This window comes from Cupressus sempervirens, chromosome 11 (genome assembly GCF_028749045.1).
Source record: "Cupressus sempervirens isolate cs-2001-9-10 chromosome 11, ASM2874904v1, whole genome shotgun sequence".
Lineage (NCBI taxonomy): Eukaryota > Viridiplantae > Streptophyta > Pinopsida > Cupressales > Cupressaceae > Cupressus > Cupressus sempervirens.
In genome coordinates, this window is record NC_143128.1 from 46,344,630 (window position 1) to 46,370,686 (window position 26,057).

General features: G+C 38.1%; 1 protein-coding gene across 2 annotated transcripts in view; it reads left to right on the top strand.

The window, feature by feature from the left end:
• The window catches only part of LOC149528178 (Translation initiation factor 2, small GTP-binding protein), a 130,287-nt gene that overhangs the window by 40,876 nt on the left and 63,354 nt on the right, over positions 1-26,057 (top strand). For both annotated transcript variants that reach the window (XM_089809179.1, XM_089809178.1), the window contains one exon: positions 4,680-5,007. In XM_089809179.1, coding sequence (XP_089665305.1) covers positions 4,680-5,007 — 328 coding nt within the window. The remainder of the gene's footprint in view (positions 1-4,679; positions 5,008-26,057) is intronic.

The window sequence follows — 26,057 nt, forward strand, 5'->3', positions numbered from 1 at the left end:
TTCTGCCCAATCTGCGTCAGTATAGCCTATCAACCTGATACCTTCACCCCGAACATATCTGATTCCATACTCAACTGTACCACACAAGTAATGCAATAAATGCTTGGCCGCCATCCAATTAATTCTCTTTGGTTCAACCATGAACTGACTAAGAGAGTTAACTGCAAATGCTATATCTGGCCTAGTATTGACCAAATACATAAGTGAACCAATCAACTGTCTATATAAAGTGGGATCTACATCCTTCTCCCTGGATGTATCTACCTTCCTCCAATGTGTGATCATGGGTGTAGACATGGCTTTGCAATCCTCCATCTCGAATTTCTTCAAGATTTCAATGCGCTATTTCCCTTGACCAAGGAAAATCTCCCCATCTGTCTGCCACACTTCCATGCCTAGAAAGTAGTGCATAAGTCCCAAATCCTTTATCTCGAACTCTTCTGCAAGGCTCCTCTTGCAATCCACTATGAGCCCTAGTGAACCTGTAAGAAACAGGTCGTCCACATAAAGAACAAGAATGAGAATCTCACCCCCAACCATCAAGTAGTAGAGGTTAGCATTTGCTTCACTCTTCACGAAGCTCATTTTTTGCAAGTATGTATCAATGCGCTCATACCACGCTCTAGGAGCCTGCTTGAGTCCGTACAATGCTTTCTTCAATTTGCACATGTGGGTCTCTTTGTTGTGTGCTACAAAGCCTTCTGGTTGTTCTATGTATACCTCCTCCTTCAACTCACCATTAAGGAATGCTGTCTTGACATCCATTTGATGGATCTGCCATTCCATCTATGCTGCAAGTGAGATTACAGCTCGTATAGAAGTATACCTGGCAACTGGAGCAAATGTCTCCTCATATTCTATTCTCTCCTTCTGAGAGAACCCCTTTGCCACAACCTCGCCTTGTATTTCTCGATGCTACCATCTGCACCGTGCTTTATCTTATAGATCCAACATGATCCAACAACTGCTCTATCTGTTGGTCTAGGAACTACCTCCCACACATCATTCTGCATTATTGAGGAATACTCCTCAACCATAGCATCTCGTCATACTTGAAGCTTTGCAGCCTCTTGATAGCTAGAAGGCTCACTATCTACCAACTGACTAACTAATGCCACATAGTCATTGAACTTGGCTAGTTGTCTCCGCTGTCTAGTACTCTTCCTAGGATCTCCCACAAACTCCTGCGTATCCCTTTGTGTATCTAGAAACTCATGGTTTCTGCTACCAACTGTAGAGGATGAAATGTCAACCTCTAAGTCCTCTAGATGCATTCCCTGTTGCACCTATTGCTCCATACTTTGTGAATCTTCACTACTTGAGTCTACACTTGTACTGGTAACTGTACTTGAGCTTTGCTGCCCTTGACTCGGTCTTGGAGCTTCTGTCGGCTGCTCACTCTGATCATTTGCTGGCAAATCTCTGGATCTCCTGAATGCTTTGTCCTCCATGAACTTGACATCACATTTGACAATAATTCTTTTAGTCCCCAAAATGAAAATCCTATATGCCTTTGAGGTCTCACTATACCCAACAAAGTACACCCTCTTTGCAGTTTGATCTAATTTTGTACGTGTATTTCTAGGAATATGACAATATGCCAGACTCCCGAATATCTGAAGTGACCAACATCTGGCCTCTTCCTTATGAAAGCCTTCTCTAGTGTTATCTTCCCTAGCACCTTGTGTGGAACTCTATTTTGAATGTAGACTGTTGTATTACACGCCTCTGCCCATAAGTAACGGGGCATGTCCTGGTCATGTAGCATAACTCTTGTTGCCTCTGATATAGAACGGTTCTTCCTCTCAGCAACTCCATTCTACTGTAGATTGTAAGGAACAATCCATTCTCTCTTGATTCCTTCTCTGGTATAGAACTCCTGGAAGACATTTCCTTTGTACTCGCCTCCATTGTCTGACCGAAGAACCTTTATCTTCCTGTCGAATTCACCACAAGAGCCTTGAACTCTTGGAATCGACTGAAAACCTCATCCTTAGTTTTCAAGAAGTATATCTAGGTCTTCCTGGAGAAATCATCAATAAAAGTAACATAGTACTCATATCCTCTGAGAGATTTCGTCAATGTCGGTCCACAAACATCTGAATATACTAGTTCAAGAACACCCTCAGATCTAGTGTCACTCCTTGGAAAAGATGCTTTTGCAAACTTCCCCAACACACATCCCTTACATACATCATCATGCTCTGTGCTCACCTCTGGAACATCTGTCACCGTCTCACGAAGCAATCTAAGTGCTCCATGATGAATATGGTCCATCCTCCTATGCCATAGCTCTCCAAGATCTCTAGGATTACTGTTGCTCATGAGTGCCTTAGGAGTATCAAACTGCAATCTATAAGGGCGACCACTCCTAACTCCAATAATTATGGGTGATTTCCAATCCTTGTGCTTAGTCAACACATTTGTCCCTCTAAAGAGTACATTATACCCCCCATCTCGAAGAACAGATATAGAAATCAAATTCATACCTAAGCGTGGCACATACAACACATCATGAAGGGGAATTATCTTTCCATTCTCCCTCTGAAACTGAACAGTCCCTTTCCCAACTGGGTTGAGTTTGGACAAGTTTCCCATAGAAATCTGGATGTTGGTGTCCTCCTCCTTATAACTGGAGAAGTACTCTCTAACTCTTGTCATATGAAATGATGCCCCACTATCTATATACCAAACACATTGTGAGGTTGAGCTAACCATACAAGCTATGAGTGCAAACTCATCTTCCATTCTAATGGAGAGTTCTTCCGCACTTGCTGAAGCTACCACCTACTTCTTACCCTTCTTCCTCTTTGGGCATTTACTGACATAGTGGCCAAACTCATGACATCCAAAGCACTTGACCTTAGAAAGGTCCTTCTTCTTTTTGCTTTGTGAATTTGATCCTTTGCTAGATCACTTCTTTGGTTTCCTTTTACCCACTAGGGCAATGTTCTCTTGTTCCACCTCATTTTTCTGACTCTTGTTGGCCCCATTGACAAGACTTAGTCTAAACTCCTCCTGAGTGAAAATTAGTCCATAATCGATCCCAACTCGGTAAAGTATCTCGTCCACTAACAACTTGAACAAAGACACTTCATTGTTTAGTAAACCCATTTAGGGCTATTCTCACTAGCTCGTCATCACTAGGGCTATCTCCAACAACTGCTAACTCGTCCTTGACAAGTCTGAGCCTGGTGAGGTAACTTGTGACGTCTTCTCCTTGGTTCATCCGGGTATTCTTTAGCTTCTCTCTGAGAATCAACTTCCTGTTGGTGGTAGCATTCTAGTATAGATTCAGAATGGCATCCCACATCTTCTTTGCTATATTTAGCTCTGCGATATGTGGAACAATATGATCCTTGACACCATCAAGGATAATCCTCCTCACCTTGGCATCGTCCTTCTTATGTGCTGCAAGCTGTGTTGCATCCGTTGGTACAAGTACAATACTGGTAGCATGATCCTTGATACCATTCTCTTCCAACAAGAATGAAATTCTGGCCTTCTAGACACCAAAATTCGAGGCACCATCCAATCTGTCCTGATCTCTCAAACCAGTTGAAGCCATCTCAAGGGTTTAAAGCAATAATAAATCTAAAGAGATCAAAATTTCTTTCCTAGGGCAAAACTCTTCTACCCTTAACAATGCTCTAATACCATGTGAAAAATCAACTATTGCAGTCACTGATTATTAATCTCCTATTGTAATTGATTATTAAACTGCTGAAAACAAATTCCCAGCTAATATTGAAAAATAACACAACTGCAACTTCACTTATAAAATACGGAAAGAAATGCAGAACACAATGAACACAATATTTTCGGACAAATTGTCCCTGGAAAAATCCCCAAGGGAAAACCAGTTCTACAGATGAGGAAATATATTAAACTTCAGCAAATCAAGAGATACAAAATTCCTTGCCTCTCACTGGCAAAACTCCAACAACCTCCTAATTTCTCTCGTTGATATTCCCCACTGCTATTCACACGCTAACACTATGCCCTTGCTATCACTGCAAGACTGTTTGCTAACACTGCAAATTTACAAACTCATTTGCTAGCACTGCAAATGTTTCTCCAAACTTCGTGTTCTCCAAATGCCCCCCTGACCTCCTTTTATACTACTCCTGTTGGTAAACCAATGGCCAAGATTGATTCTCAATCGACGGTCGAGATTAAAACAACTTAACAACCCTAACCAAGTCGGTTTCTAGTTGTTTCCAAAAGTGGTCAATTAATTAACAAATATTTGTCTCTAACCTAACCAATTTGTTAGCAAAACAATTACTTGCTAAATAAGAGCAAATGGACGAACAGCTGTCCAAAGCTAACTAAACTAACAACTGGTTGCTGTTATAAGGAAAATAATATTTAAATCAGAGATGCAGTGAAGTATTCTTATGACCTCTTAATCAGATATTCAGAGTCATTTTTTTTAATAAATTTTATGGATTGGCGGTTTGAGATTCTCAGTGACTTCTTTGAGTTTTATGCTATTGTGTACTTATTTGAGATTTGAAAGAGTGTATGAGACAAAGGAAGCATTGAATGTATAGTAGATGATTTGATTGGTAATTTCCTGTAGGAGGTGATTTTCCTACACCTTTGGTTATTAAAGAAAAAATCTGCAGTGTATCTTATTTTTCTATGTTATACTGGATTTGTTTGTTGGACTGTAGATGCTTTCATATTGGCTTTGCAGTGCAAGCAAAACGAAAACTTGATGAAGTTGGTGTGAAGAATATAAGGAGACCAAAACGAGAAAAGAAGGAGAAGCGTACCCAACCACCAGTGGAGGCCAAATATGTTCCACCAAGACCAAAGAGGGCAGTTTGGTCTTCACATGATAAGATTATTGACATTTTTGATGGGATGACTCTTGTTGAATTGGCAAAAAGAACTCGTGAAGGTATTGACACTTTGCAAGATATCCTTCTGAATATTGGTGAACAGGTCAGCTTAGAATTCCAGCCTATTACAATGGATGTTGCAGAACTTGTTGCAATGGTAATATAAATTTGCCCTCTCACTCCTGTTTCTTTTTCTCCTGGTTTATTGGTAACAGAATATGAAAACAATAATTGAAGCAGCATTACTTTTGTTTGACAGGATTGATTTGTATTTATTGGCTTTCGTGTACTTTGTTCATCTGAGGTTCACATGTGGGGGTAATCCATACATACCACTCACTTGGGGACTTCACTGGGTGTACCTGCTTCACTGGGTTCACAAATAGCTAAACCAAAACATATTTCACCCCAAAGTGTACTGCACTAACAAAAAAAAAGATGACAAGTATCTGTGATGATAAAATTTCAGAAATCAACTGGCCCAGTAATAAAAAAGGATTTGTCAGTATGCTGGTCCTACTTGCAGCAATCAACTGATCCAGTTTTGGGAAAGTTAAGAAAACTGAGATATAATTATACCAGTAGTCAAATAGGGCTGAAGTATTTAAAACAGTTGCATTTCATAAATATTCTGTCAATTTGATTTATTCAGATCAAACAAGGTTTGAGTGCAGCCATATATAGTTTTCTTATCCCACAATCTCACCCGCTAACTCAGGAAGTTAAATCAGTAAAAATATAGTCAAAATGACCTTTTCTTATGTACCTCTGTACTTGTTGACATAAAAGCACAGATCCCAATGTCTTTCCCTTTATATAACAAACTGGCATTTGCTGACCCTGGACTTTCAATGCCTTACAGGCTTAGATCGCACCGAATGTGGAAAGAACTTAGCAACACAGCTTCGCCAGGAATTTCGAACGTTTCCTAAAACATGATGCCAGAAAATTTGAAAGATGAGTTGTTTTAGCAATGCTTATACAATTTTGTAATTTCAAGATGAATGTAGTAAAGAGGAAGATTTTAAAACAAAAATATAGTCATCTGGAGATATGGTGGTATGCATTTTTATTCAGGGTGTGGGAGCAAATGAGTAAGGGCATAATTTGTATACTTGGTGAGCCACTGAATTCTCTCCTTATCTACGAGTTGGGGTAGTGGAGTACTTGCCAAGACTCACCAATGAGTAGGTGAGTTTTGAAGAATGCACGGGAAATACTATGGGGAGGGTGAACCAGCATTTCAAAACTTCGAAACTTTTAGATGCAGAGACAACACAAAACATAAAGAGAGTAACCATTAAAACACTAACATCCAATTTCTCACGGGAAACCCTTTCGGGTAAAAAATATGTCGTACAATAACTTTCATTAACAAAAAAGACACTAACCCAAATTACTAAAACTGAGCACCAACCCACAGAGAGCGCCAACCCTCTTTGAAGCACGAACTCCAGTCAGTTGAGACACCAACCCCTGTTAGAGAGCACCAACCCTCCTTGAAGCACCAAATCTGATCAGTTGAGACACCAATCTCAGTTAGAGAGCACCAACTCTAAAAAATACACCAAATCTGATATGATATTTTTGTTTCCATACCTTCAACCACACAACTCTAACGAAAACCAGACTCCTCCATCAAACACAACTTTTACAAACTCTTTCAACACAAAAATCACACACAAGGAATATCCTACTCCACACCAGCCCTTTTTTTCTGTAATATCGAACTCTACATCTTCACCACACTCCATTTATCTTTAATGGTACATTTTCATTGCCATGAAAATTAACACAGCACTATAAAATATTGACTCAAGAATAATTTTAATCTTCAGAAAAACTGGCTCATCAGAGTCACTGCCCAACATATATATACTCATCTCGTCACCTTCATGCCTCTATATCTATGTCATACTTCACAATTTAAATAAAATCACATACATCACATATTCTGGCATATGTACTTTTCTGAAAACTAAAAGATTACCAAAACTCTCAACAATAAAGATTATCAACCTCCAAAAGAAAAGCACTTCTTCTAATAAATTTATCTTAGCTTATCTAAATAAAACACACCACTAGTCAGATACACATCCTCTGCATTATCATGCTGTCTCAGACCAAGATGAGATAGAAGAAACTAACAGCCCAACCATATCTAAAAAAATAACATTACATTCTGTAACCGATACTTACTAAAAACACCCAGTGAAAATAAATGCCAGCTAATATTCAGAAAGCCCGACTCCTTATTAAAATGCACTACTCTTTTTCTGTGCAACTCCAGGAAAAACACCCAGTCATTGTTAATATATCAGTTTCTTCAAAAAACAAAAACATCTAGATACTCATAGCCTCACTCTTTCAAAGACACGACATCTTTTTTGAAATGCTGCTGCAGAACTTAATGAATTTGATTTCATGACTTGCAACTTGCAGGCCATGATACATATTACTGTTCAAAATAGCTCAGGGAGAATTAGAAGAAAAAACGCCCAATTATTAAATTCTGAACCTGGCAGCAATCCTTTTCTTCTAATATTATCAACTTGATGTGTCAAATATTCAATGCCTTAAATTTACTCAACCCCTTTCTATCACTACATGTCATATTTAGACACCTTTTCATAGATGAGCTACATGGCAATTTCCTTTGCTGGCTTGTTAATGAACAAGACAAAAATGTTGTCTCTTATGCCATCGCATCCTTTCATGAATCACAACTCATGAGTATCTGTTTGTTCGTTTATTTGAATTACCCAAAAGAAGTTCAAAACTCACTAATTATTCATCACTCAGCATAACAATGAAGATCCCCATGTTGAAATTTGTAGCTGCGATAGAGATCTTTATCTCTAGAAATATGAACATTATTACTATTATTGTTACGTTCAGCTGAAAAGGCCACTTAAGTTTAATTTGTAATATTATATGTAAATGACGTGTCATTCACATGCATTGAGGCATGAATATCCAAAGAGTTATAATTAATTATAGGAGTTATGGGAATCTCAAGAGACCTTTGGTTATAATGTGAAGAGTCTCTCCTATTGTTATATATTTGCATCAAGCAAAGGATATTGTACACTTGAACATTTCATTATCAATAAAAATATATTTTTGTTGTGTGGCTGTGTTTTTCCCTTCATTCTAGAAGGGTTTACCCAAGATATTTTTGGTGTAAATTGCTTTTGTTTTGACTCTTTCTTATTGCTGTTTATCATCATTGATTTTTGAGCTCAAAACTTAACATGGTATCGGAGCCTAATTAGACAATAGCATTGAGGGGTTTTTGTCGTTATCTTTTGATTGTTAAATCTAATGTTACTGTACATAGTATTGCATGATTATCTTCTTCTGCAATTCGTCTAGGAAACCATCAATGGTGGAGACGACATGTTGAAAATTCATTGACTGTGGAGAGACAGTATAGTTAAAATAATGTCTCTGAAATCTCTTTAGGGAATCATTATAGAGGAGGATCTCTTTGCGAAGGGTTTCTGTGTTATAGTTGTGACTATAATCTGCTATGGCATTGTATATCCGACAGTACTCTATGTTTGGAATTTGTCAAAGGAAGAGCTTTCTCTTCTCTTTTATTGTGTTGGCATGTGCGATTTTTAATGTATTTTGGCCATTTATTTGTTTTGATGTCATGACTCTTAGTCTTGGCTCCATTCTTCTTTCGGGTTATATTTTGGAGGTATTGTTCATTCTGTAAGAATGTCGAGAGTTTATCTTCCATTTTCTAATTCTATATGGCCAGGGCATCAATGTTGCAGGGCTTGCATTGTTGTTATGCTTCTTTGACAATTCCTTGTATTTGCATTGGTTTGGCATTCTTTGTCATAACCAATTTGGTTCGCTTCAATTATTTTAATATGTTGTGTTGAGAGCTTTGTAACGTCAAGTAAATTTTTTGCAGGGGACTGCCAAGACCTTGTCTACTCGTAGAGTGTAGAATGATATTCGTGGATGTTATTTGTTTATTGCTATTTTTAATTCACATGAGTTATATAATTCATCTTTAATTGATTTCTTTGACAACGGTTTCTACCGTCGACAACTGTATTTGCATGTAGCTTTTATGATTGCTGTCTTTTATATCAAGTTGGTCTACCTGGGTTTTCTTTGGATTGAGATGATTAAGCTTCGTTTGGCTAACATTTGTCCATATCATGTTTTGAGCTCCCTTTATTATTTATGATCGTACTTTTATTGTGGTGGTTAGTTATAGTTCTGCTGAGTACCTTCGAGTAGAATCATATTAATCATTTGAGTCCCACTGCCCAAGTGCAAATATTGGGTTTGAAAAAGGAGCAAAGCATCCTTCAATCCATTCCAAGAAGGCGACATAAAGCTAGCAGCTCATAAGATTTTGGTGATTTAGAGGGTCGTAGGGATTGTAGTCTAGCGATGGGAACGACACCTAATTTAGAATGCAGGATGTATGCATCTCGTTACCCAAAAGTGGACATGGCGGTGATGATTCAGGTGAAGAACATTGCAGATATGGGGGCTTATGTATCATTGTTGGAATACAACAACATAAAGGGCATGATATTGTTCTCGGAGCTATCACAGTGACGCATTCAAAGCTTTAGCAACCTGCGTAAAGGTGGGAAGGATGGAGCCTGTTACATCGATCTCAGCAAGCGCCTTGTCTCTAAGGATGACATTTAGACCTACGAAGAGAGGTACAATAAGAGAAAACTTGTGCTTTCCAGTATGCATCATGTTGCAGAGACCTTGTCCCTCGACCTTGAGATGAGAACACTCCTTAGGACTGATTTAATATTTAGCTTCAGAATGGAAGGAGCAAATGGGCCTGATACAGATTTGCCTACACTCGGTAACCAGCTTGCACAATTTTGGGCAGGATGTTTTTGGGGATTAGAACTCACATCCATGGAGTCACCATCACAGAGGTTGGATATTCTCAGGGACTCCCCACAACCCTATTTATGAAGCTTTGTGTAGTGACAAAACTAAACATTCTGAAATTGTGGGAGTTCAGTACTCTCTCAATCGTTTACTTTGCTAAGAGTATTTGAAGTTGCTGGATGTCAGGCAACTGCAACATTATGATGATTTTTATACTATTAGACAATCAGAGATAAGTCTTTTATTTTCTTGAATTCTTATTATATAATTGGAAATAGCTATTGAGGCATCATTCTTAACCTCTTTGTGTATGAGTGTTTAGACCACAAAGAGATGAATATTTATGGTTATATTACTTGAAAAGAGATTATGTTTAGCATTGATATTTGATTTTAATAATCTTTCTTGCTTGCAGGATGCAACAAGATAAGGATTATAGCTCCAGAGGGAGATGTTGAGCTTTAGAGGGAGATTTTAGCTTCAAAGGGAGGCTTCATAATTAAGGAGTACTTATGGAATCCCCATCACTCTCATAGATGCTTGTGATATTTGTGGTATTTATAAAATCTGAGACTTGAATGGAATCAAGTCTCAGGTTGTAATTGCCTATTTTATTCTTGTGTGAATAAATGAGATTGTAAGATCAACTATGATAACTATTTCACTATGCGATAGTGAACATCATGTTGAGAGAGTCCATGATGTCATCACGTTGAGAGATTCCGTGATGGGAGTTGGATGTCATGTTGAGAGATTCCATGACAGTTCATGTTGAGAGAGTCCGTGAATAAAGGCTTAGTTGTGAGTCTTACAAATCTTTTCATGTTGAGTGATTCTATGAATATGAGTAATTGTTATAGGTTTTCATGTTGAGTGATTCCCTGAATATGACTCATTGTTATAGGTTTTCATGCTGAATAACTCCATGAATTATGTTTTGAATTCGTATGATCAGAATTTATTATTGACATTTTTTGGTTGTAGCGTTGTGTGACTATTCAGCTAAAGATCTCTCTCTTGCTAAGAGGGAGAGTTAAAGTTTGTAGCTGCGATAGAGATCTTTATCTCTAGAAATATGAACATTATTACCATTATTATTATGTTCAGCTGAAAAGGTCACTTAAGTTTAATTTGTAATAATAAATGTAAATGACATGTGTCATTCACATGCATTAACGCATGAATATCCGAAGAGTTATAATTAATTATAGGAGTTATGGGAATCTCAAGAGACCTTTGGTTATAATGTGAAGTCTCTCCTATTGTTATATATGTGCATCAAGCAAAGGATATTGTACGCTTGAACATTCCATTATCAATAAAGATATATTTTTGTTGTGTGGCTGGGTTTTCCCTTCATTCTAGAAGGGTTTTCTTGGGATATTTTTGGTGTAAATTGCTTCAGTTTTGACACTTTCTTATTGCTGTTTATCATCATTGATTTTTGGGCTCAAAACTTAACACCCTGACCTTAGGAAATTCAATTGATGACATGGCACATTAATCTGACTAGGCTAGCAAATGGAGAAACAAGCGGCTCAGGTGTACAAGCAGCTAGCTGAACCAGACAACCAACCAGTTTGGTCAACCAGACTATTAGGTAGCTCAACCAGGCATTCAATTAGCTGAAGCACATCAAGCAGCATAACCAAGAAAGCAAGTAGTTCAACCAAAATTTCTATTACTTCGAGTAATCCTCTAAAATTTATACTACATTGATCATCGATCTCTGACATCAGTGATAACGTACTTAACAATTGCTCCCTCTATCATTGATGGCAACCCTTCTAAAATCAAATTGAATCAAAGAACCTCTAAAACAATGGTGAAAAAAACTGACTCAATCTAAAATAAAGCTGCATAGTTTGACTCATTTCTCCCCCTTTCACATTATGACAAGATCAACATACATACTTGAAACCATCCTACGTAACTGAACTCAACTCGCATAACTAAAACTATCCTGCATAGCTGAAACCAAATCACATAACTGAGAAAGGGCAGAGTAACGTGACAATAAAAACTCCTCCCAAGTCCAAACTGCAAACCAGTGATGGAGTTAAAACTCCCAATTTTTTCCTTTTCATAGAATCATGAATGTACATATTGTTAGTATCCAGCAATATAATTAATGTCTCTTTTAATCTCACAAAAATTCAAATTAAACACAAAACTGTGTCCTTGATCACGCAATTGACTTATATTTAAATCACTGTTTCAGACCTTCTACTTACAAAACACTTTCAACTTCTTTCATACGATCATTCAAAACAAGTGTACCTGTACCTTTGTTTTTTGCATATGTATTATCGACAAAACTTACCTTCCCTCCATTAGTACTTTTGAAAGTGATAAACTTTCTCCTATCTCCAATCATATGCCTAAAACAACCACTGCCAATATACCGCATTTCCATTGTGTGCAAGAGAGGCTGTTTTCACAATCAGAGATTCCACTAATACTTCTTTCTCCTTCTTCCTCCAAACCTTAGCAACCTCGTTTGCTTTGATCTTTTTCAATCTTTTGCTTAGAGAAATCTGCCATACCGCCTTCTACACCCTTTTGCAGTGTTATCATAATTATTACATTTGTAGCGTATACATTGTAACTTCTTGGAGGAGTATTAAATCATTTCTCTATTGTTGATTGTCTTGTGTCCAAAATAATTGCAATAGAAACAATAACCACGAAAGAAAGAATTTTAAAACTTTTTCATACATGTTTGTCTTCAGATAGAAAGCTTTTGATCTTTGATGTTGAATCCTTTGAGCTGTCAACATTTGTGTTCTTGTGCTTCCACATCCCCTCCATCAGTCACTTTGCCACCTCTCGTTATCCTTTGGCCAATCACGCCCTCCTTAGCCTCACCTTCAAGGTCTCTCCCCCTTGTTCCACCCTCCCCTCACCTCCCTTCTTGAGTTGGCCCCCTCCACCCACACCTCCTTTTGCTTTGCCAAGAGTGACCGTGACCTCTTCATTTATCACCTCAGACAGCTTCTCCCCTAGGATTCCTTCACCAAATATGGGGATGCTCCCTCCATGTTTGATTTGTTGGCTACTACGCTATGGGCGGCCACCCTCTTCTCCATCCCCCACTGTACCTCCTCCCTTTTCTGTAGTCAAAAGTGTAAGAAGCCCCATGAACTAGTGGTTTGATGAGGATTGCAAATCCTTTCACCTCTTGATTTTATTGGCCTTCTTCACCATTTCCCCCATGTTCATCCAATTAAGGATCGATTACCACTGTCTTTTTTCACCGGGTGTTCCTCATGATGCAGTGTAGATCCCTCTATGCTTCTCTTTTGCAGTCTTTGAAGCTCTTCTAGTGTATAGTGCCTTAGACCACAACTCCCTAGTTTCCTACACCTCCTCTCTCTACGAGAACCTTGACTAGCCTCCACCTTGACGCCCCACTTCACATTCTTCAATGTTAGTAAGGCAGTTAGATACATGACCAATAGTAGGACAACAGATGAGGAAGGGTTCCAAGTAGAGCTCTTCAAGCTTGGTATTACTATCTTGGGCCCCCTTCTCACTACACTCTTTAATATAGTGTTTTGTACTGGCTTTCCTGACTCTTGGTTGTGACATATTATATATTTGATTCATAGGACCAGATATGTCTTGGACCCTAACAACTGTAGGGCCATCATGGTTGGGCACATGTTTGCCAAACTCTATGCCACCGTGTTGAATACTATCTATCCAGGGATTTTGATCATCGACATTGTTGGGGTAGGGGGCAAACTGACATTTGTACTGATTTTTAGACTATGGACCATGTCTTAACCCTTTGGACTATCATTGAGGAGGCTTGTCACTGCTTAGTGAAAGTGTATTGCTGCTTTGTTGACTTTCACAAAATGTTTGATTTTGTTCCTCAGATAACCCTCTTCTAGAGACATAGGGACATTGGGATTTCTGAGACTTTACTGATGGCTATCGGGAGGTTATATGAGAGTGTGTTTGGCTAGTTTAGGACTCCACAGGGTTTCTCAGATCCCGTTTAGAGCACCGTGGGGGTGAAATAGGGGTGCCCTCTCTCCCCTACTCTCTTTGATACATACATTGATGAGCTTAAGTCCTTCCTCTATGACTTCTCACCTCCGAGTGATGGCTTCTACTTACACTAGGTTTTGATATCCACTTTTCTCTTTGTCAATGACATGGTTCTCTTGGCTTCTTCCCCAGAGGGTCTCTTGAGGCTACTTCATGTGTTGACCTCCTTTTGTGTTTCACGACAGCTTTTTGTGAATCTGGGCAAGACCCGATGATGGCTTTTAACTGCTTGAAGACTTCACATCTACATGTGTACTTTCAAGGATTCGAGATTAAGATTACTTCCTCCTATACCTTCTTGGGGATTAAGTTCTCTGGAACCTGTTTCAGCTTGAGACTTGCCATGCAGCCCTGGGTCAATAAAGGTCTTGATCCCTTGGCTATGCTCGAGAGACTGTGCTTTAGACATCACTTTCAAGATACCACAACAAAGATGTCACTTCTAGACTCTTTGGTCAGACCAACAATCCTCTACAATTCTATTGTTGGTGTCCCTCTCTCTTCGAGTCCGATGGGGCTTTGATTGAGAGAGTCCAGACCCTCCTTCGACGCATAATCATATGTCATCTGTCCACTCCCCACAATATTATCTTGACAGAGTTTGGTGCTCATTCTCAAGGTTGGCACTATGCTTGATTTGGTTTGGTATCTCACCGGCTTCGGGGCTTTGCAAATTCCTTTGAGGGTCACCACAAATATTTTACCTGGCCTATTACTCTTCCAAGGCTGTTGCGGGGTCTTACTACCTTACCGCATTTCAATTCTCCTTGGGTGGCCTGCTCACGTCCTTCTCTCTCAACAAGAGCTGAATGAGCACGTCAGGACCAACATTCGTAGACAATATATTATCATGACGTGGAGAAACCCTTTAGCGGGCTCTGCTTGAGGATGGCTTCTTATGCTGAGCTCTATCTGGTTCTCCACGATGGGGTCATTGTTCGGCCTCATTATCTCACCTATCATTGGACTTGTGCCCTCTAAAACTCCTTGGGATCCTTTACGGTGGGCTCCCATTGGCTACATATACAAACTATTCATCCTATTGACAAAGAGGATATGACTTGCCACCTTTGCCCACTTGGGGAGGTGGAGATGAACAACCATTTTAGCTTCCATTACCCCATTTACTATGAGATTCGGGGGAGGTTCTACTGCTTGTTCAAGGGGTGCAGGAGCCTATCCTCTTTCTTCAGTTACACCAACCAGCACTGCCTTGCCCTCTATCTCCAAGAGGCGATACAACTTCGTGCTCCCACACACCTTTGCCCTAGACTGTATCCTCTAGTTCTGGACTATGACATGCCTGTGAGGATTACCTAGGTTTTCTTGTTTCTGTCTTTCCACTTTCTTGTTTTGTTGTTTCTACGGACACTGTTTGGTGCTCTGTTTGTATGCTTTTCAGTTCCTTAGACGTGTTTGTGGTCTCTTGTTGGACATTAAATAATTTATCTTATCCTTATCTTATCTTCTTTTGTAGACATAGAATTTTGAACTTCTCCAAGGTGAACGCCACCTTTGTCTTTAGATGACTTTTGTGAGCTAATAAGCTAATTCAAGGACATGAAAATTTTCTGATCTGTCTTTTCATAATTCAACTGCGTTGAAGATTTATGTAGCTTTCTAAGTGACACAATCTCACATTCAAGTCTTTCACAGTCTTCTTCATTGAGTTATGTTGTTTTCTGATTTCTTTTTCTGTTTTCTTTGCCTCTCCAACCTGAATCTTTAAATCATGCTTCTTCAAGAGCTTGAGATGTCTTGGTTTTAGCCTCATAGTCATCTTGTAGAATAGTTTTCAAGTTCTGTTTTTTCTTTGCAAGTCTCTTGATTTCATTTAAAGCTCTTATTAGCTCCTCTTCAAGATCTTCTCCTCTTCCATCACTTCAATCTTCATGTTCTTGATTTCATCGTGTACTTCATCAATGGCCATGAAGAATATTTGTTCAACTAAAGATTATTCATATGTTTCACGAAGTTTGTCCCAAATCTCTTTAGCTATATAGCAATGCTTGACTCTCACAAGTTTTGTCTTTGACAAACCATGTAAGATTGCTTTCATCACTTTTGCATTGTTTTTAAAAGCTCTCTTCCTATTAGCATCCGTTGGAGGAGTTGGGGCAATTGTATAACCATTCTCCACAATTCTACAAACATAAAAGCCAAGAGCCATTAGATAGGTATGCATTTGAACCCTTCAGAATGCGTACTTAGAGCCATGAAATAAAATTAAGAGGTGCTCTATTCGTAGCTAAACCTTCGTGAGAACCCTGTGTGCATTCAGGATCGCCTTCTAGCATTGGAGTTATATTTTCAAAGGCCCCTTGCTCTAATACCAATTGAAAGGCACAAATGAAATACTGCAGGGTGGGTTGAGGGGGTTGATTCAGTAAACTCTTAAAACTTTCAACTGTAGAAACCATGTAAAACATAAAGGGAGCAACCACCAAATTCTAACACTAGATTTCTTGTGGAAAACCCGTTTGGGTAAAAATAACCACAGCTCACAATTACTTTCATTAACAAAATGGGCACCAACCCACAGAGAGGACCAACCTTCTTTGCGCACTAACACTGAGCAACTGAAGCAGAAACTCCTGTTAGTTGAGGTACCAACCACGGTAAGAGAGCACCAATCCTCCTCAAAGCACCAACTCTGATCAAATGATGAACCAACATTAGTTAGAGAGCACCGACTCTCAAAAAGTACAAATCATCCTTTTCAGCCTGTGTATTGGGATTCACCGATTGGATATGGTTAATAGGTGAAGGATTTCCTTAACAGGTCAGTGCAGTAAATTTCTCAGAGGTCAAATGTTCCTTTAAATGAAGTTCTTGAGGTGAGTTACAAGCTGCATGATTTGGGAAAATAACTTATGACTCATTGTCTATCAAAGATTATTCTCCTTATGAAGTTGGAAGAAATGGAGATGCACTTATCTAAATTGGATCAATCTCATTTTGATGGTTTCAACTATGCAACAAACATTCCATTGATCACCCTAAGCAACAATTAATTGGGGTTAGTCTATCACCAGGTTCTCGTAGACGAACAAGATGGATAGACGAAGTTATTACCTTGAAATATTTTGAGTTGCCAAGTTTAAACAATTTAAGCCTAAGTAATATTCTGTTAAATGGGTGCACTTATACTATGAGTGTAGTGAGAGAAAGAGGTACTTGGAGAGAGAGAATGGGATGCTATAAATTGGTGCGCTTCTTGGAGAGAGAAAATAGGGGCTATGAGTTGGGCGCACTTTGAGGAGAAAGAAAAAAACAACTTTATTATTAACAATTAAAACGTAAAAAGAAAAGAAAAAGGTTCACTTCACTTGGGGGCTACTCAAGTTGGAAATAAGTAAGAAAATAGGTAAATCAGATTTAAGTGGGGAACTCTAAGGAAACCCAAATTAGGGCGCAAGAAGAAGAACGCCAATTAACGCAATTTAGAGTCATTTCAAGGATATATGTAATGAATATTATTTCTCTTTTCTTTTTGAGTGGAGCTTGGTAAATCCTAAGGGTTCTAGAGCAGCTTGTGGAGACGGAAATCTTCATAAGTGATCACCTTTGCAGTGGTGAAACATCCACCAAGGGTGTGGAATGAAACTCTGTAATAGGGATTTCATATGAGCTTAAAATTGGTTTTGGAGTGTTAAGCAGAATTTTCTGAGTGAGCTACTTCCTTGCTAGGCTGCCTCTTCTTGGCATCATTTGGGAAGCTTGGGAGGTTTGGTTATCAGCACTGGTTAGTATGTTTTCCTAGATAGTGTAGAAGATTGTTTTTGAATGGTTTTAGTGGTGGGAAGGAACTTCACCAGAAAACAATAGCCCTCCAGGAGCCATCAGCTCACCCCTTGGCGTGGAGTTTGGAGGAGGGAAAAAGCTTGGTTCTTGAAGTGATATTAGTACCTTTCCTTGGCACCTAGGACAACAAATAGGTTTGGAATGATTTCTAGTTTGTAGAGGGCGATTTTGAAGAATCTGCAAATAAATTTCTGAGTAACCTAAGTTGCTGCTAGTCTAGTGTTAAGACCCACGATCCATCATCACAATTTAGAAGATATTTTTTGAGTATGTTAGAAATTGATATTTTAGGTATTATTTTGATCTACGTATCTCTTATTCATATTAAATCTTTTAATTCCAAATCTGAAATTAAGTTGACAAAAATATTCATTTGCAGCTGATAGAATTTTCTAAGTATTTGTTTAAATCAATTTGTGACATTGTTTTTGGTATATTTGCTACAAGTGCATCAGATCAAAATTTAAAAAAGGAAAAAAATAGTGTGTGGTTTATGATATTCTAGATTAGGTTGGGACATTGTAGTGGTATCAGAGCAGAGCTTTGTTGCCATCTTATGAAAATTACACTCATGAGTGAAGGAGTACAACAATCACAGAAAAACATTACACAGGCAACCATCTCAGGTTCTAGAAGGTGAGACGGTTTCAGAAACACCAGAATTCATCCAGTGACAATGATAATCCTACAAGCCAAATGATCGAAAGGGACAAGGGATGAGCAAGGTCAGCTAGTCTTGACACCAAAGCAAAGAGGAGATATGATGATTGGATGGACATGATGTCCCAGTTATTAGCATAAATGAGGCAACATAGTCCATCTCAACACACTATGCAAACTAGTGAGGGGAGTGAGTCCAACAGGAGTACCTATCAACATGCTACTTAGACCCTTACAACCCAAATTTTCTCGTAAGGAGGCAACATGGGGGACATAGGCTCAAGAGCAAGAGCCCTAGATTTCTATGGCTGAGGGTATTACACTACAACACACAGAATATACGACACTATCCCCAGAGATCAGATAGATACTGACATTGGAGCAATTTATGAAAGTGAAAAGGTAGATTGAGTGCAACATCTATGATAGAGCAGAATGCACCTCAGGCTCAAAGGGACTTTCAGCAATGTATGGGTAATGTAACCTCGACATTTGGATGGCAGTAAAAAATGCACTACGAGAGCTTGGGTCCAAAAGTTGGATACCTTTTGTTCTTTGAAGCCTATATTAGAGGAAGATGCCATCAAGTTCGTTATTTTACACTTGGATGGATTAATGCATGAGTGGTAGTACCATGGTTTGGTGACATTAGGTCCAATCGATCATGACCATGACTGAGTGAGGACACTATCTCACTATTATTGGAAACTTGAAAGAGACTTTCTTACTGTTCAAAATACATGTAAATACAGAAACTTAATATTTGTTCACTTCTAATACTCTCTGTGAAACAATTAAGTGCTTCTTATGCAGATTGGGCCTTATAAAGACTATCACCAACTATTGGGACTGAATCCTAACTTGTAACCATAAGAATAAGGAGGAAGTTGCCAGTATGAAAGGAGGTTAAAGAACCTAAAGATACTCGCCCATCGATTGGGATTAATAAGATGTATTTTTTCTCATAAATTGGAAAGCTGTGATATCATCACTCAAAGATTGCAATCAGACATCATGACTCTTTTAGTCTGTATTGAGATTCTTTACTGAGTTTTGCCGTTGACTTAGCTGTCATAGTTTTGGGTATCACAGCCTCCCCATACCCATACAGATCCATCCTACTTATACATTGGGAAGAAGGGGAGTGGCTCTGAAGAATAGATAGGAGACTCAACGGAAGCGAAAGAATGAAATAAAAGTATGAATGTGAGCAAATAAACCTACCATTGTCTGTCAATTCCTGGCACGTTACTTGTAGAGAGTAAATGAAGTTGGAAAGAAAATAAAGATGATATAAGATAGAAATCCAATATTCAACTCACCAAGGGCTACGTGGGATCCCCGTTATACATAATTCATGTTGAAAGTCTTACAGGGGGTGATATAAGAGGATGAATTACAATAAGGCAACTGGGCCCACATGCACAAGCAACCTTCCATACTACATGACATCTAATGCACTCAATCCTTTCATAAAGCACACATAAATAAGATGTTGCTACAAACAAAGAAGGGACAAGTGAGTGAATTAGGAGTAAGGGCACCTGGTATAATGAGCAACAGGTCCTACCCAACATAAATAGCATTGAACCCCACATGTTGGATAAAGGTATGATTAAGAAATTAAATGCATGTCTAATGTCCTTTCATATTATGTGTTTTATTCTAATGTTATAAAGGTAATAAATATGAGCTAGAAATAGAGGAAAGACTACTAATGAGTATTGTCGCTAATAAAGGTAAAATGGACCTCTCAGGTATAACATGTTATATTATTTCAATGTTATGACATATGTAGAAAGTTACAAATGGATAATATGTAAATTTATCTTAATTCAATAAGAATGGCATTATGTTCTTTAGACTTATAGAGTTATAGGAAATCACTATAATCTCTTTTAATGAAATAATTAATGTAATAAATACTTATTTTTCGATTACAATATTAATGTCTAATGGAATTTGAGATAAGGTGAGAGATAAGTACTTTTTGATTTACATTATTTTTTAGTATCACCTTTATTTATTTTTGTGGTCTATCTCATATTTTTATTTCAATGCATACTATAAGAGCTATGTGCCTTGATCTTTTCCTTTGAGAATATTATTGTAAGAAAAGGGAGATTGATACTAGATTCAGGGAGAGTCCGACAGTTCTTCAAAGGTAAAGGAGCTCAGAAGATTAATGTTCAGAGGGAGTTTTACAAATCCATCTGAAGGAGCAAATAGATGATATGATTTAGTCAACCTTCGATGATCTCGGTCATATTGATTTAGAGGGAGTAAACCATGTCAAGATGGATTCTCTAGTAATCAATAAATTGTAGCTATCAAGAGGATTGTAATTCATGAATATATTTTGTGACTATGTGATGCACCTACCCCTTGTGCAAATCATGAGGAAGTGACGACTTCCAAATGGTTATCACTTGAAATTGCACAAGTTACTGAAAGGTGACAATCTTACAATAACTTAATTTTCTACTATGATGGATATCTTACGATGTCTATGTAGATAATGATAGATTATACTTTGCTTAGTAGATGTTTATATTGTAAGCATTATGAGAATGTGTGTGCACATATAAACATTTTTGAATACATGATGAATTTTTTTTGATATTTTGGAAGGCCATTACACAAATTACTTGGTGAATATCACGCGTCTTGATGTTCTGGAAGCTCATTACTCACAGAGTACTTGGTGAATATCTTGTATCGTGATGTTCTAGGAGGCCGTTACTCACAATATTTGGTGAATATCTTGCATTTTGGAAGGCCATTACTGAAAGAGTATTTGGTGAATATCGTTGATATTCTAGGAGGCTAATACTCATGATATCATATGTGATATCAAAACTCTTTGAATACTTGGAGGATATCGAATATTGATATTTTGGAAGACCAAGACTCATGATATCAAATGTGATACAAAATGTTGAATATCTTCTGATTAAAGACATTTGTAAATTACATTGAGTTAACATTGAAGGATTTGAGCAAGACAAATCCACAAAACCCAAAGAACACCTGCATGCAAGAACCTGTCATAGAGAAGAAAAGCCAAAGAAGAGGCAAGGGTTTTGCTTTGAAAATATGAGAACTATATTATCAAATTGAAATGATGAGAGATAATTACAAAAGATCAATCCTAATAAAAGGAGATCGAAACCCTACAAGGGAAACCCTAAGAGGTAAATGACATTTAATAATTACTAATTAATTATTAAATGGAAATGCAAAGTGCATAAAGTAAAATCTTAAGAAGGGAGTAAAGGTAGTTTAATAAATGAGATGAAATTAACGCTTTACTCTAACACCCCCCTTAAGATGAGCAATAATGCAGCTACAAACAATGCAGAAAAAACAAAGAAATTGCAATGCAATGCTAAGAGCAAACTTGGGTTCCGACAACAAAGCTTGATGAGGTACCCAATCACAACCAAATCTCTATGAAACAGAGAAAGAGAATACCAAGTGGGAAAAACCCTACTCCAAAAAGTGATAGAAAATGATGCACAAATGAAATATCTCAAGAGACTCTCTCAAGACCATAAGTACAATAAAACCCCCTATAATGGAAGCTTGAGACTCCATAGGACCCTCAGAATGGCATAACTCCTGTGTTAATGAACATACCAATGTGGCTCCAATCTGAAAGAAACAAAGACAGTAAACAAGGAGGGTGAAACCCTGAATGTAAGGTGAAGCTAGAAGTCCTAGCTGATGCTCAAAGGAGTATGCATGAGAATCCTGAAATGGAATCTCCAATGGAGGTGGGATAATAGGTGTGTTGAATTTGTCATCTGAGAGGAGATGTGTGTCCTCTGATATATCCTTAGCAACTGCAATAGGTGGCTCGATGACTAGAGCTACAATGGTAGGCAATGCGAAAGAGTAATCCTGTGCGAGAGATGGAATCTGAACAGGAGGTGGAGGTGTAGAAGTCACAACACTGGTCTCAAGAAGAACACATAAGTTCAAGCGACTTGACTTCATCTCAGTAGACTTTGTTGTGACCAAAAGTCTCACATCGCCCATGCCTAGGACCCCGCTGTTAAAACTTGCCTCCACTGTGGATTTCCCTGTTTGGCAGAGCACAAGTCAACCTCACTCAGGAAATGGTCAAATGATTAATCCCTGACTGCCGTGAAAATGCGCTTTTCGCATCCCGTGGAGTATTTTTATGCGATGGTGTGGAATGCTTTGAGAAAAAGAAATCCTCCATTCTGAGGAAAAGCCCGACCCGAAAAGCATGGAGTGCAGTTTTAAATCAGTGAGAATTTTTTTTCAAAAAAATCTTTCATTCCATGAAAACTCCGACCTCCTAAAGCGCAGAGCGCAATTTTAAGATAGCGAAGGATGTTTTGCAAAGAAAAAATCCTCCATTCTGGGAAAAGTCCGATCCCGCGAATCATGGAGCACAGTTTTAGTTTGGCAACGAAATATTATGAAAAAGGATTAAATCCTTCAGTTTGTGAAAAAACCCGCTCCAACAAGTTTAGGGCGCTCTTTCTGGATACAGTTCTGATTTCAGCTATTGAGTTTTATGGACAAACAAATCAACCGGTGTACTTAAAGGCCATCCTAAAGTATACCATAGCACCCTTACAAATACTCCTCCATCCTTGTCTAGAAGTAGTTCTGCCCATATAACAAAGGTTCCAGATGATTTTTTTGGAATCAAGTTTTGTTGAAAGAGAAGAAAGTCAAATAGAAGAAATCATCAGTGCTTGTGCAAGGCAATTTAAGGCAACATACTTCGATTCAAATCCAAGGACTAGAGCTTCAAACAGTTTTTGCTAGTTGATAAATCTCTGTAAGAAGTTAGATGGGTCTTGTGTGAACAGAGTAAATCAAAGGAGGATAAACAGAGTAAGGTTACCTATGACAGTTAGTATGGTTTCAATGGGAAAACTGAAGACAACGCATAATCTTGCAAGCTTTCAAAATCCTTTAGTCATTGGAAAGCCCACTCTTGTAAATGATTGGAGCACAGAATTTGTTAAAAAAAATCGTGAAAAGTGGGAATATTGAAAATTTTGAGAAAAATCCGAAAAGAATGAAATTCCTTGTGAAGAAAAATTGGGTGAAGAGAAAAGGCGATAAAAATGATTTTCCTTCAAAAAAGTTTTTTTCTGGATTTACATTAAAAAATTAAATATTAGTTTTACTAATATTTAATTTGATTTTTTCTTGTTGAATAATAATCCAAAAAATAAAAGTGGAGAAAAAGTTGCAAATAAATTTGATTTTTTAAAATTTTTATATGGAAATTAATTAAATATTGATTTTTTAATTGATATTTAATAAATAAAAGTAAAAAAAATAAAAAAAATAAAAATGGGATAAGAAATACTTAGCCTCATCTTGAAGCTAAGAGCATCAAAATAGCAACTTTTTGAACCAAACAACAAAAAAGCGACAAGTGGCACAAAAGATGGAAACCTTGATGGTTAAGTAAAGCAACTGCCTAATTTTAGTCTACAGCTTTAAAGGCATCTTTTTTGAAGGATGATTTCTATAAGAAACCCTCTTATTCATTCAGGCTCACACAGAAATTTGAAGAGCAAATCGAGAATAGGAGTAAGATTCGAGGAGTTCAAGGAAGCAGATTTTTTGAGAATTTTTTTGAAATTGTTGAGGAGTTTTCTGGGAATTCACGACAGAAGATTTTGAATCCTATCAAAAAGGAACTTTCTTTGCAGACTTGCAATAAGTTGTGAAATTTCATATTTCTCGCGGAAGTGTTAAAAAGTGAATCTTGAAAGGAGTATGGAAATTTTGGGGAAAATCCAAAAATCTTCATCTTATGGACAAGTTGTATTCGTTGTTTTTAAATACTTTCCTTGCATAGTCTTATGTGTGTACGCTTTATTTATTTATTTATTTTTAAAGTTTTTGCAGGAAAGGAGAATGGCAGAGCTCAGGGGAACAGGAGAAACACGAGGACAGGATTCTATCTTGAATCCAAAATTGTGTCAAAGTGGGCAGAAATCAGGGATACAAGCCTTGGCGGCCTTGATTTGAAAGATTTTAGCCGGAGAATGCTCGGATACAATGACTATCACTCGACACACCTAGCCGCAAGAATTGTGAGAAGCGGAATTTTTGCTGCAGCTGTTTTCCCTCCTTCTTTGCAGCATCCAGAGTTAATTGTGGAATGTACCAAGCACTACAGTCCTAGAGACAGAACCATCAGGGATCCTGAACGAAATATTCTTGCAGATTTTTCTCCGGCATCCATTTCTTAAGCATTTGAAATTCCTTCTCACCAAAGGATGGTCACAAAAACACAAGAGAAAGCACTGAGAATCTACACTTCTGGAATCAATTTTTGTGAAGAAATAGTCAACAAAAGATGGTTGAAAAAGAATAGATCACATCATTACAAGATTCCTAAGGAAATAGTATGGCTTGACTTGCAGAGGGAATATAGTGACATGGTCATGATGTTGAGTCGCATATTTGGCATGCCTTATTCTTATAGGTTTGAATCTTGGATGTGGTATTTTGTTGAGCAGGTAATGGAGGAAGGCGACAAAATAGATTGGGCTGGGCTCATAAGTGATAATCTAAATGAACAGTTGATGAATCTAGAGCATACAAGGAAATTTTACATGAGCTCCTATGTCATCTACATGCTAGCACGGAGGACAAATTATGATGGACTACGATGCAAAGGACCGATTGGAAGCGGAACCCAACACCTCAAAGTCCATGAATGTTACCCACAGTTGCATTTGTATTCAAAGGATGATTACATGAGGGTTAATGATATATTTGCCATGTGCATAGTAAGAACACTACAAAAGAGGCCACATATAAGAATGTTAATAGGTGCAATGAAGTTGGTCGAGGAATATGGCGCTTGGTTCATTCAGTTTCCTACCTTTTCATACATCCGAGTTCAAGAATTCTCCATGGAACCATACAAACTTCCCAGGTATCCAACGGACAAGATGGTCTTGTTAGAGCTTACTCGACAACTTACAGCTTATGATAAGATTCAAAAAGGGAAGAAGTTGGGATTCCAGTTTCCAATTTCCGTAGGAGAAGGGAAAACTGTGGTATGCCCATGTCTAAAAGTTGCAGAGAAATCATCAGATGAGCTCCACTTCTTCCGCCTTCCGCTTTATCCAATGAGGAATGATTTTTATCCTTACAACAAGATCTCATCAGTAGGAGGATCAAAGTACCAACACAAGGTTCACCTTGAAGACTTTTGGGCAAATGCAGCAGACGAGAACGAGATTAGAAAAAGGTTGCATTCAAGACTACCATTGAACATTATTAGAACATGCAACATATTCAGGGTTCCTGATCAAATGGAGGAGGACCCAAACGTGATGCGAAAGGGATTCAATCCCAAAATGACAGCTCAACCATTTGATTGGAAGAAGAAAGAAATTACAGATCTCGAAGCTCTTTCAAAACCAGTCGTAGATTTTACACAGTGGTGGATCGAGCGTAAGCTTGAAAAATTAGTTACACTAGCTAATGGATTCACATATAGGTTGCTTGGCCATAGACCACTTAGGGATGAAAGATCAGGACAAATATCTGAAGGGACTGTTGAAGAAAGAGGAACTCCATCCGAAGATGTAGGAACCAAGAAAGGGAAGGAGGTACCTCGAAAAAAGCGTCCTAGGATTAAGGAAGTCATCTAGGAACCTCAAAATAAGAAGCAGAAACATGTAGATGCTCCCTCTTCTCCAAGTCGAACTCCAAGTGTCCAAGAGATAGAAACTTTTGAAAGGTAGGATGTAGGGACAAGTATAAGGAGATTTGAGCAAG